Here is a 13,705-nt window from a genome sequence, read left to right on the forward strand (position 1 = left end):
TTTTGTGTTGAGCGAGTCAGTTTTAATATTAACTCATTTATTCTCATTAAAATATTTATGTATATATAATACATTGTATGGAAAAAAAGTATTTAAAAACACTTGTTTAATAGTATATTATTAAATACTTTGTGTTAGCAAATATATATTTCATATTAAGTTATTACTAATAAACTTCTTAAATTATTTTATATTTTTTTTTTATGAAACCCAAAATTGTATAACAGACATTTAGTATTTTTCACAATTTTAGTTACAATAAATTTAAATAAATATTGAATTTGTAGTATAAAAGTTTAAGCTGTTTAAAGTAACATTTAATGCATTTTTTAAATTATTATAAATTACTATTTTTTTTTCAATTGAACAGAATATTTTAATTCATGTATAATTAATAAACCATAGTAGTAATAATTTGAAATTCTTATTTGTAAATTGAATTGTTCAAAGAAAAATTTAAGATTTTATAGGTGATGTAATCCTGTACAATTCAATAAATTAAATTTTTGTTTTAATCAATAATAATTTTTCAAAGTACGTATTCTTGTACATGAGTTTTAATTTATAAATGAAAAATATTACGTTATTGATTAATTTTATTCAGAACAATTCATTTCATTCGATAAATAAGCATTCCTAAACATATATTTGTGATTTAAACTTTGTAGTATTTTACAATTATAAGTATAATTGTATAAACAAATTTTAATTATTTTTATACACGTTGTTATTCTTTTTTGCTACCAATCTTATTATAATCATTGGTGTTTATACATATTTTTAACCTATTTAAATGTACCTTTATAATTTAATGGATATTTTGCATTTTTAATATACAAATAAATGTATAATTATGATTTAAAATAATTGGTAATATGCATTAATTATAAAGATTTATTTGTTATTTGTGTTATGTGTTAAATGTCTTGGAATATTAAGGTAAACAATGATATTTTACATTATTACTCTTCTAAACAATCTGAAAAAAATTTTTTTTATTACATAGTCCTGTGAGTTATAATATTTTGCATCATAGTAGAAATGTTAATTATTTTCTGAATTATGTTGTAAAATACCAGTTTTTTTCAAGAACTATCTAATTAGGATTATATCAAAATTTAAATTGATACTAAGCTAGGTAGGTAAATTGGTGAAATATGAATATTGTATTAGTTATTATATTTGAATCAAAAAGGACTAACCTAGAAGGAAACCAAAAATCTATGCATGGCAATCTGTATAGGTATCAGGTGCATATTTACCATGGATTCTTGGGATCTAGTCCTACACTCAAGATATTTTTCAAGAACCCTTGTGAGATGTATAGAATAGTTAATTTTTAATAATTTCTATTTTAAAATAAATATGGTTTATTTTAAATAATTATATTATATTACAACAATAATTACTAGGATGGTTAAGTGTTAAACCCATACTAAGAAAAGGTTTATAAAATTAATCAATAATTATATAGGTACGAGTATCTTAAGATTAAGCATGTTTATTAGTTTATTATTACTAGGTACCATTTTTTTTCCATGTATAACTGCTACACAAGGGGCGTACTGTTTGCACATTGTTTGACCCCCATGCAGCATCGTTTATTTAATAAAATATTTACAATTTTGGATTTGGGTTTGCATGGGTATATATGTGTACCATGACCCCATGATACCTCACAATATTAAACAAGTGGCTGAAGCCTCAAAGGGATAGTTAGGGTGGAACCCGCTCTACCCCCCGCAGACAATGTTTATTTTTATTTAATTTCAGGTTTTTAGTGTCTTCTCGGGCCGACCTGAGTCCGCCACCCTAGACATCTCGAGCGTGAGCCCTCTTTGCGGATCGGCAGAAGCCATTCTTTCTGTAATACTCGCGTTGGTAACCTCTCCTTTGTGAGTCAGCCGGAGCCCGCCACTCTCATTTCCCAATCTGGATTTATCCATTATCCGCATTGCCCGCGGCCTGTCGAATTCTCTCCTCAATCTCCTTTAATTATTATTATTACCTAATAATTTTGAATGTAACACGGCGCTTAGTATATGCAATATTGATACATAGAATTCTAACATGGGAATAAACACAACTTGACCTTGGGCTGAGTCTGAATTTTGTTATGGAATAAACTCTATTGTTAACTACAACAAACAATAATATTGTAAGACGTTGATAGTTTACTTCACTGTAGACGTTGTAAGGCGGTCGTAGACTAACGATAACGAAACCAAAAATGTTAGCAACATGGTTACGGACGAGTGTGAATAACAGCCTTATCTTTCTTATATGAATATTTTAACTTCTTGGAACGTAACCTAACGTCACGCTCCAATTTTACTGTATGTTAATAGCTCAAAACCCTATTATCGGCCGTCCACACATACTCACATTCAACTCCTATTTTCGGCAGCATTTCTCTGCAGTCTATACTAAACGTGTCAAGACACGACGACAATAATAAACGATTAACCAATAAAATGTGTGTGTGTGTGTGTGTGTGAGTATATATTTTTTACCTGTAATTAGTTATTTATTATTAATCTAGTATCTCGTATTATTATAAAAATAAAACATAATAACAGAAACAAAATAAAAAGTAAACAAATAATGTTGAACTGAACTGCATAGTTGATATGTATAAATAAAGAATTTTTTTTTTGATTTTATTAAATGACTAATTATAAATTTTATCTGACTAAATTTATATTTAAAATATCTACTCTGTACAAACCGTATCGTGATTGGATATGAACATACTTTTGTTCTACGGTATTTATAAAAACATAAAATTACATTTTGAGTTTTATAAGGTAATATAATATGGTATAAATACATATAAAAAAATATTATTAAGAAAATAAATTCATTATTTTCAGTGAAAATTATATCAACCTACCGTAATACTAAGAGTTAAATATGACTTTAATATATGATATAATATACTTAATGATAAGTCCGACACTCAGCATGTCTTCGCTCAGAATTATTTTTCATACATAGGTAATGATGATATATTATCATTGAATTCAAATTTAACACATCCATAACAGAAACAAACACGACAATCCTTTTTTTTTTGGAATTCAAATTAAAAATTTAGTTATCATAGGTATACCTATATTTTTAATGATCGATTGAAATTCACAGTTTGACTATAATAATTGTAGTTGTTTACAACAGGGTTGGCCAACTTTTACGGACATTTAATCGATCTCTGAGTTTTTTACGTCGTTACGATCAACCAAAAAAAAAAAAGAAAGAAAAAAAGGTGGTTAATAATAAAAAATATATAAATATATTTATTATTTATAAATATCTTATTTTTAGAATATTATCGCGATCAACTTGTTGGCTACCTCCGGTATAGTATCTTCAAATTCATTATGATTTATCAAAACGGTTATTTTATTATTATTAATAAATAATAATTTTATAAAAATTATCATAGATAATGCTCAAAATATGTGGGCAATCATAGTTCTGTAGGCTGTGATTTATGCATTAATCCGTGCCTGATCTTTAAATAACCAATTTTTTTTCTTATTTAACCATAATTTTAAGAACATCAAATATGATATGAATTTATAATATGTAGATACCTACCTATAAACAATTATTGTGTCATAGGTACGCACTATACATTTACAAAATATGTTGGTTTGAATGGTTGATGTAGTTAATAGTCATTTTGTAGTTAAATGAAAAATGAAAAATGATAATTTGTTTTGGCAGTTTTAATTGTTGAATGAAAACATGCAATTTTACATCTTTTAATAAGAAACATTAATAGACTTTGTTCAAATATTTTATCGAAAAAGATAAGAATTAACAACACTATATATATTTGAAAGATATTATGTTTTAATTTATGAACAGCATTCAATAATTTATTTGAAGTACCTTAAAATTACATTACATATTATGATAAAATGAGTATATTTTAGATATAATCCATTATATAGCTTAAAAATAATCATTGTAGAATATAATTATAGACAATTTGAATGTTATATTAAAATGATAGTGATCGATAACGTAATCAATGTTCATAAAATATTTTTTTCTAGTAAAAATCTAAAAGTGAGAATTATTATTTACACCAATACACATTTTATAAATAATGTACCTAATAATTATAATAATTGTGTTATTACATTTTGTATGTATATACATATTACCATATGTGTATGTGCATACAAATTATATATATGGGGATGACAAGAAAGTTTATAAAAAGAAATTTTTCATTTGTTTTTGAATTATTTCTATTTATAACTTTTTATGTCATCCGATATACTTTAATAAAGCTAAAATAAATAGGACTTAATAAGACTTAACTAATACATCCCTCAGTTTACAACTAACATAATCCATTATGTAATATTATATGACAAAAACACGAATAGCAACCGACATATGAAATAGAAAAGAAGTACGTATATGGTATATAAATAGTTGGCAGTTGCGAAATGGAATCAGTGTTATTGATTATTATATATTATAACCGAGGCACCGAAAAATCTATAATATTATTATAGTATTATTATTATGTTAAGCACGCATGGAGCAATAAAACTCTAATTTGTAACACGTGAAAATTTGGATAACCCAGAAAATATATATTTACATTATGTAATGTAGGTAATATAAATACAACTGGTTTAGGTTCAAAATTTTGAAGAAATTACTTTAATTAATAATGCAAGTGCGTATATGAATACGATTTATGTGATTATCTCTTATGGTCGAGTGCAAATCTTGTAACGTAGGAATGTTCAAGTCGTTTCTGGACCTCGAGTGGCCTTCAAGATAAAACTAGTGACGAATGCTGTTTTCACAGAAACTTGAATATGAACATCACTATTGTATGTATTTACTGTTTATTATATCAAAATCGTGTAATTTGTAGTTTAAAAAAATTTCTTACTTCAATTATGATGCTGGCGGTTGTAAGTAAACAACTAATAATATCACAGCCTTTGACTTTTCTTACGTACAGCTTATAACAAACCTATCGTTTAATATTCGTAACCATATAATGTAATATACTATTATGTAGGTATGCGTATATAAATTACACAAGATAAATTTATATCGTAGGACTCGGATGTTGTAGGAGTTTTTTTGCATATTTTTTTGTATGCTCTCAATTTATAGCAGACCAAGCTAGAAATCCATTTTATACTTTGATGAGTTTAAATACAAAAATAAAAAATGCATTTTTTGCATATTTCTCAATTTTAGAAAAAAAGTACATATTTCTCAATTTTCGTGAGATTTCTATACTTGTTTAATATTTTCTTAAAAAAAATTATGTTTTCTTCTAATGAAATTACTTGCGACAAACACACTGTAGTCGGAAACTAAGGGGAAGCCTGGTTCGAACGGGTTGACAATCAGTGCAATGCCGGAATATTCCGACTATTGCCTATTGCCCCATAGATTATAAACAATGCGAAGTCCGATACAATGCTGGAATATTCCAACTATTGCATATCACTCATTCGTCTGTTCTATCACAGACTTAATCAAGTTGGTTAATTTTGTTTGCATATATTTAACATTTTTTCATGCATATTTTACAATTTTTTTGTGCATATTTTGCTTTCTTCAGCTCCTACAACTTCCGAGCCCTAAATTATATGTAATATACACCTATTATATATTAACAATAATAATAATATAATAATGACGTGTTTATGTATATTATACCAATCGAAACGATAAAATTATTACATTACTGTTTTATATTATTAGATTTTAAAATACAAAAAAAAATTCGACTAAATGTACGTGTTATAAGTCGGATTAGAAAATAAAAGTAATGATAATAATATCTTTATCTTAAATGGAAGTCAAAAAGAGGATATCTATGTCATAATATTCTATACAAAACATATTTACCGTTGACTATTAACATGAATTCAAATAGAACTTTAACGATTAAAACATTAACAATTTGCATTTAATAATTTATTTATCACTGATTACAGTTATTAATAGAAAGAGAATTTTTTAGCATTTATTAATTTATTTATATTTTGTTCAATTAACTATAAATATATCAGTTTTCTATATTTTTTAATAAATAGAAATATTTACCGATATCAAGAAACGTAAATACAGACATTAAATAATACGTTAAAAATATAAACGGATCACAGTGACATCGGCAGTGAACACTACGTTAATAGTCATCGGTAAATATCATTTTCCCAGCCCAAACTTCATAAAGATCAATTCTTTTCCTTTTGATAGAATGTTATCCACACCATGATCGGGCTGCTGCTGTGGTTGCTGCTGCTGCTGATGATTTTGTTGATTTTGTTGATTCATAGTGGTGTTATTGACAGGATTGTGATGGGTCAGATCATTCAGCTTTTGCATGAAACTTGACGTTCCACCTCCAGTATGCCCTTGGTTATGGATTTGTTGACCGTCTTGTGGCCTACTACCAAGTCCGAAGTCTGGAACAACATGTGCTAGGCCCTTGAATAGTTTTCCCGACGTGCTCTGAACACCTCCACTACCCGCTGACTGACCACCGCTTCCGTCTCTACCATCTCTCCTCTCGTACGGATCTCCTCTCTCCCTCGCATCCACCGCTGACATCTAAAATCCCGACACGGTTTGTTAAGTCCCAAATAATCAAACAAAATTACCCTAACACGAAATCAACACACATAGGATTCTCGAAGTCTAGAATACCTACCATTTGAGTGAATAAATTCAGCTGCCTGTTGTGAATACATTTCGAGAATATATTGAAAATAAATATCAATATCTAGGCTTCATCAATATTTATATTTTAAGATAATCAATAAAGATGTAGTGTTATTTATTTAGTAAATTTAAATTTAATTACACATTTAACTTTAAAAAAATCATTTTGTATGTCTAATGCTCATTGTTTAAATAAAATATAAATTATTCAATAATTATCATAAATAATTCATTAATATATAGACTGTTAACAGAGAAATGAATTTACTTTGCGCTATGATGATGAATTCCAAACTAAAATGATATTTTAATGGTATATATAAGAGTGATGTACACTGTATACTGTCTTCAAAACAGTAGGAAAAATATTTATTTATTTTTCGAAAAAAGAAAAATTTATATAAATTATACAAATCTAAAATGCAAAATAAACATACACTAGTAAAAAATATATTTTCTTATAAAATCCTATGTGATTATTATTATATTATTAATATACCTGTAATTATCGAATTTTAATGATTTAAACTTAAATATTGTGTACATTATTCCATTATGTTTATAATGTGACGGGTGCACCGGCAGCTAGACGTAGCACACAGAATATGTTATGTTTTGTGTGTGTTAATATTGTAGAGGTTGTTGTTGTCTGGTCGATAAAGAGTGTGAGTGTATTTGTTGTATAAATATATGTATTGAAGAAGACACAGATCATTAATAGCTCACACGCACTCACCTGGTGATAATCATACTGTGGAAGGCAGGCATCTATAGCGAACAGAACAAAGATAGAAAAACAAAAAGATAGAAAAACATACAGAAAACATATAATTTGTATGGTTTGGTTTTTTTGACCATGACAAAAAAACTAAGACACAGAACATGCAATATCTGAGTTTCATAATGATGAGTAATGGATGAATTCACAAAAACAAAATTATCAAAAATAAAAACGTAATTATAGATTTTTTTTTTAATTTCGTTTTTATTTGAGATGTGGTTGTGTGCGGTGGAAAACCATTTACATGCTTGGAACACATTGAAGGTGGGTCATATCGTTGAGAAAAATTTACAAATTTATTCAGTTTGAACAAACAAATTCAGCATATTTTATTAAAACAATAATTTATAGCTGATGAATAAATTTGAATTAATCAAGAACCATAAAAAAATAAAGAAAAAAAAATCATAAAACATTTAAAGCACACATAGAGATCAATGTTGTAACATGCATTTTGACATTTTTTTAAAAGATAATTAAACAAAATATGTAGGTGGAGCTATAAATACTTTAATATTATAAATCAGTTGTACATACATATTCTTAATTTAAGTTTGATAATTAAAACAATATATTTTCTTTTAAAGTGAGCAAAAAAAATTTTAGTTATTTTAATAGTTTCTGAGGTTTTTTTTTTTTTAAATATTTATTGATTAAACTAATACAATTTTAAAACATATATGACCTATGGTTTAAAATATGATTTTTAAATATATAAATTCTATCAATTTATTTATTTTGCATGTATATTCAACAAATCCATACAATTAAATTATTATTATTGCTGGTACAAGATTTGGAGTAAAAATATAATTTTACTTATTTATAATTTATAGCTCCACTCACATCTTTTTTTATTCTTTCGTTAAATTATTAATTAAAAATAATTTAATAATTTTCTCATATGTTTTATTTTATATTTTGAGCGGAAGAATGGATTTACCCACATAGTATAAGTTCTACTATGATGTACGTATTTTATTTTTATGTCTGATTTATGTCACATTTAGGAACAGTAAAATAGATACAGTATTGACTTAAAAGTTAAAGACAACAGTAAAAATTAAATATTTCAATTATCTATTATTATTATGTGGTAAATGCGATATTTTTGGAGAAAATGATTTCAACCTACCATAATAAGTACCTAATAGTTATAAAAATACCTAAAACTAAAAATAACTAAAAATTATCGTAAGAGATAGAGGTTGTCTCACTGTTTTCGCTTATAATCATTTATTAAATGTAATAATTTATCGTTGAATTCAAATTTAACATATTTATTACAGTGACTTACTCAATGGAGTAAAGTATAATCAAAATCAATTTTGCAGCATTAAGAATTTTGTGGGGTTAATTTTTTTTTTGTTTTTTAGAGTGAAAAATTGATTTTAATTATTATAAATGCACTATTATGTTGATGTTATAAGATAAAACATAACCGTTTGCCGAGAATTACACATTTTATGCAAAAAGTAAACAATAATAAGTTAAACGATCAATCAGGTATATAAACAAATCATGAAAACTAATGTGATGAAAAATAAATGTTGAATCTTATACATGACTCTTGTAATAATTAAAAATTTTTAATAATAATTACTTTCTTAAATTGAGTAGAACTAATCAAATTGCATACAAGGTTGATTTTTCAAACAGAAAAATAACTAAAAATTTAACCCCATTTTCAATTTTTTTTTAGAATTAATTTTTGCTACGATATATTATGATTTACAAAATTATTGTATAACAAATAACGAAAATACTTGATTTTTGATAGATGAATCAGATATAAACAACTTAAGTATTCATAAAAGAAAAATAGTAAGAAATTAATATTAAATACAACATAAAGATTATGGGCGATAGTAATTTTTTTTAATTCAATATTATTATTGATTTCTAATGTTATCTTGTCAACAATTTTCACAGAATAAAAACTAATGATAATTGAAAGAGTATGATTTGATATCCATTAAAAAACAATCGGTTAAAAACTAAATATTTGACCTTCTTTAATTTTTCTTCGATTGCAGTACCAACACGTTCGTGCTACCGTGCGATGCGATCGCTCAACAACATTCAAATTTACATGTTTCATATTATTTACATTTAACAATTACTGCAAACACGAAATTAGTTATATAATGTAACTTAAAAATTAAAATATTTTGGAACATTAAAAAAAAAAACAATCATTATCTTAGTGAATTTAGGTATTTTTAAAAATAAAGATATTTTTTCATAGTTTCAACGTTTAAGCTATAGACTTCAAAGAAGTCAATACAAGACTATATTTTCGGAAAAAAAATATAATTAAATAAAAAAATAACTATACTTACTTAGTATTTTATTAATTTAAAATGAAAAAAAAATTCAATGTAGAAGTATTAAATATCGTAATATTTAAATAGTTGCTTATTAATTAAGTTAATATTTTAATGAGTGGAATATTGATACTCACTATAGTCACTACTCAGTTATATACAGGATATTCCTTGAAATGTATTATTATCTAATCTTTAAAATTTAAATGCTTTTCAGCAAAAAAAAACTTTTTGCGTGTATTCAATATCAATATTTTTTACAAAAATGTATACATTAATCTTTTTAGAAAATTATTCTGCTTTTAGATATGAAATAAAATTATTTCTAGTCATCAAATAACTTTAAAAATCACTATTAGATATAAAAAAAATTCATAACAATTAATTATATTTTCAAAAATATTATGTTATGTTACTTCAAACTTGCAAAAAAAAAAAAAAATCATTCAATAACCACAAACATTCACCAAGATAATGAGTGCATCATTTAAAAAAATAAATCATTAGTTTATGTATTGTGTAATATGAATATAATAAGTACACTTTATTATGGTATGTATATGTGTTGCAGGAAATAACAGGTATGCACATTAAACACAAATATATTATATTACCAATAACACAACATAATTTTGTCAAGTTTTCAATTAAAAACAAAACAATAATTTCAAAAGCCATTGCAATAGGGTAACAAATAAATTCAGTGACAAAAACCGGGCCAGAAAATAACAACATAACAAAACAAAAACAAGCTGCTGAAGTAATCAGGCAAAAACAAATAAAACATATTTATATATTTCCACTATTTTGACTCATTGTGTAGGTGTATATGCATGTTTTTCCTAAAGATCTCGCGTGTCTAAATATTAACCATAATGTATTAAAATATTTCATATATGTATATTTTTTTATTTTTTTATTTAACGCGCTTTTTTTTTTACTTTTACAACGATAACGGATAACCCACCATCACGGTACTTTCATTTACAATTTGATTCAATACATTGTTACATTATAAGAGTTGAGTGCGGCAAAACGATTATAGTTTCCTTTATTGATCATCGTCTAACTATGTCAATTGCCGCACACCCGAAAAATGTAAAAAGTGTGTGATGGATATTAAATGTAAACAGCTGCTTCAAGGTTAGAATATAACCATAAAGAATATCTGTGAAATAATTATGTGTGGACTATGATTAAAGGGCGGAGGATAACATTTTCGGAGATTCGTACCTTTACGTTTAATTGGCTGATCTATGCCTCGAGGCGGGGGTGGCGGACCACGAGCTCCTGGGCCGTGTCCTCTCATATCCTGTTGCTGGTGTTGCTGCTGCTGCTGCTGCTGCTGCTGCTGTTGTTGTTGTTGTTGTTGGTGATGCTGTGACTGCCGTTGACCTTTGGGTTGTAGTGGTCCTACACCGTCTCCATCAGCATACTCTGTGCCTACCTCTACCAAGAAGTTTGAAGGCACTAGACCCCGGACTCCGTTGCACTCACCTCTATAAAAACCATCATCATCCATTTCTCCATATATGAAAATGGTCTGGCCCATTTTAAAATGTAGTTCCACTTGCTGAAACAAAACAAAAAATAATAAACATTTTATCTGATATCTCTATGTCTATCTGATAGATATTTATGATTCATGAGTAATCTATATTATATAAGTATATTAAATTTATTCAATTAAAAACAGAATAAAATTGTTAATATTTTATGTCCAATTTAACATGGTTAGTTTGATACAAAATATGGTATATTATACCCGATGTATATGTATACATAAAACAGTATAAAAATTAATATTATACTTATTACCTATATAAAAAAACAAGTATTTTTACGACCAACTAATAGTTACTATAAATAAATATAATTATAAAAGATTAAAAATATTAGCTTCCTATCCAAAAATTAGTATGATTGACTTACGTCTCCATCGACATTCGGTGAATTTTCAGTCGGGTCATAATCATATAGTGCCACCATTTTTTTTACAGGACCCGAGTAAGGATCAATCCAACGATCATCTTTTCTATTCCTGGGATCTTGATTCTTTAATAATTGCAATAAAATATTAAAATTTAAGTATAATTAAACAATAAAAGTAAATCTAGTTACCAATGTCCCATAGCCTATTAGAAATTAAGTTAATTAAGTGAAACAGATTATTCTACAATATTTTTTACAGTAACCTTACAGATATAATTCCATTATTTAAAATAAAATCAATATTAGAATGGACGAATATTGAAATATTTTTCACTTTTATATATTTTAAGTTCTGAGCAGTGATGAATGTATTGATTTTAAAATGATGAATAACCCCTAATATTATTTTGTAAGCATGATAGATAATAGAAAAAATGCTTTGATCTTCATCTTTGAAAATGGTTTCTAATAGTTAAATAGTTAAATGGATCTTATCAATACTTTTAAAAGGACAAAATTGAAAATTCTTAATATTTCTCAAAATAATCAGATAAAAACAAAAAAATTAAGGAAAAGTGAAAATTTGTAGAAAAAACAAATTTTTATAAGCTCGTTAAAAAAAAAAAATTGTGGTATTACATTATATTTTATATTATACATAACAACTTCTTATGTATTTAATAATATAATTAGTGTTTGAAATTTCCATGAAGTATCTATACAATATTCAAATATTTCAGTATTTTATAAAATTTGTTTTCTTTTTTAAATAAATTAAGTTTTTACGAACTTTTGTCGTTCAATTTATAAATGTATAATTTATCAAAACATTGCAAACTTTTATAAGGATTAATTAATTTTGGTATAAATAGACGAAAAGAAGACCTTAATATAGAAATTTAACTAGTATTTTCGATCACGACATTTATTGCATTAAATATTAATATCAATAATTACTGCTACAACTTATAGACTATATTATTATTAAATGTTAAATCTACCCACTGTAAACTTTATTACTGCTAATAAATATTCGTATTATTATTTGTAATTAAATAATAACCATCAATTTTTGTATTAAAAAAAAATGTAATGTTTCACGGTTTTGTGAAACATTTCACTCTATAAGCTTCAAAAATTAAATATAACGAATGAACAATTATGGGCTTAGCTTTCATAAATAAAATTGTATACTATTTACCTTTTGCATGTCTGATAATTCCATGACCATATTATGAGGAACATAACCAAATCTTCCTCTACTTTCACCCCAATAGAAACCATCCGGATCTTTATCTCCATATATCTACAATAATTAAAACATAATTATGTATTTAATTTAGTTTACTTAAATTGGACGATGTTAATAACCCAGAATTATATTTTTAATATTTAGTTTTATACACCCAACTTTCTTCCCTAGAAAATTGAGAGATGAAATAACATATTTATAAATATAAGTTAAATTATAATACAATACACCTATAATAACGCTGTATCATTCACTTGACCGAGTGAAAAATTTGTTACTATTTTATAACCTACTTTTGTAGTTGATTTTTCTGGGAAAATGTATATGTGAACCCATTTGCTCAAAAAATTATTATACTTGAATCAAAATATACCGATATGAAGCAGTACCGGCGATAGGTTTTTCGCTGCCTTATACCAATTACCTATAATATGCCTGCTTTATATAATATTATAATTCATATATTTTTATTTATAAACAATGCCGTCCTTAAAATTCCAAAAAAAATTGTCACCCTGTGCTGTCGCACTGGTCGCAAACGCCTCTGCTACTGATATGAAGTTATATTCAATACAGCTGGTTAGGTAATAATGTAATATTTACTATTAAGTTTATTATTCAATATTAGATACGTATTTTAACATCGGCTTTGATTATTTTGAATTTAAATGATATTCTCGGACTTATGCTAGT

The 13,705-nt window shown here is 25.9% G+C and overlaps 1 protein-coding gene across 10 annotated transcripts in view; it reads right to left on the reverse strand.

Moving 5' to 3' along the window:
- Nucleotides 1-3,838: 3,838 nt before the first annotated feature.
- Nucleotides 3,839-13,705, reverse strand: part of LOC114131660 (peripheral-type benzodiazepine receptor-associated protein 1) — a 38,472-nt gene continuing 28,605 nt past the window's right edge. For 9 of the 10 annotated variants that reach the window (XM_027996946.2, XM_027996948.2, XM_027996943.2 and 6 more), the window contains 5 exons: nt 12,962-13,066; nt 11,761-11,883; nt 11,062-11,401; nt 7,457-7,488; nt 3,839-6,609 (listed from right to left, as the gene is read on the reverse strand). In XM_027996946.2, coding sequence (XP_027852747.2) covers nt 6,205-6,609; nt 7,457-7,488; nt 11,062-11,401; nt 11,761-11,883; nt 12,962-13,066 — 1,005 coding nt within the window. In that variant the 3' untranslated portion in view covers nt 3,839-6,204. The remainder of the gene's footprint in view (nt 6,610-7,456; nt 7,489-11,061; nt 11,402-11,760; nt 11,884-12,961; nt 13,067-13,705) is intronic. The other variant, XM_027996949.2, reaches the window with a different exon arrangement.

Source organism: Aphis gossypii, chromosome 2 (assembly GCF_020184175.1).
Source record: "Aphis gossypii isolate Hap1 chromosome 2, ASM2018417v2, whole genome shotgun sequence".
Lineage (NCBI taxonomy): Eukaryota > Metazoa > Arthropoda > Insecta > Hemiptera > Aphididae > Aphis > Aphis gossypii.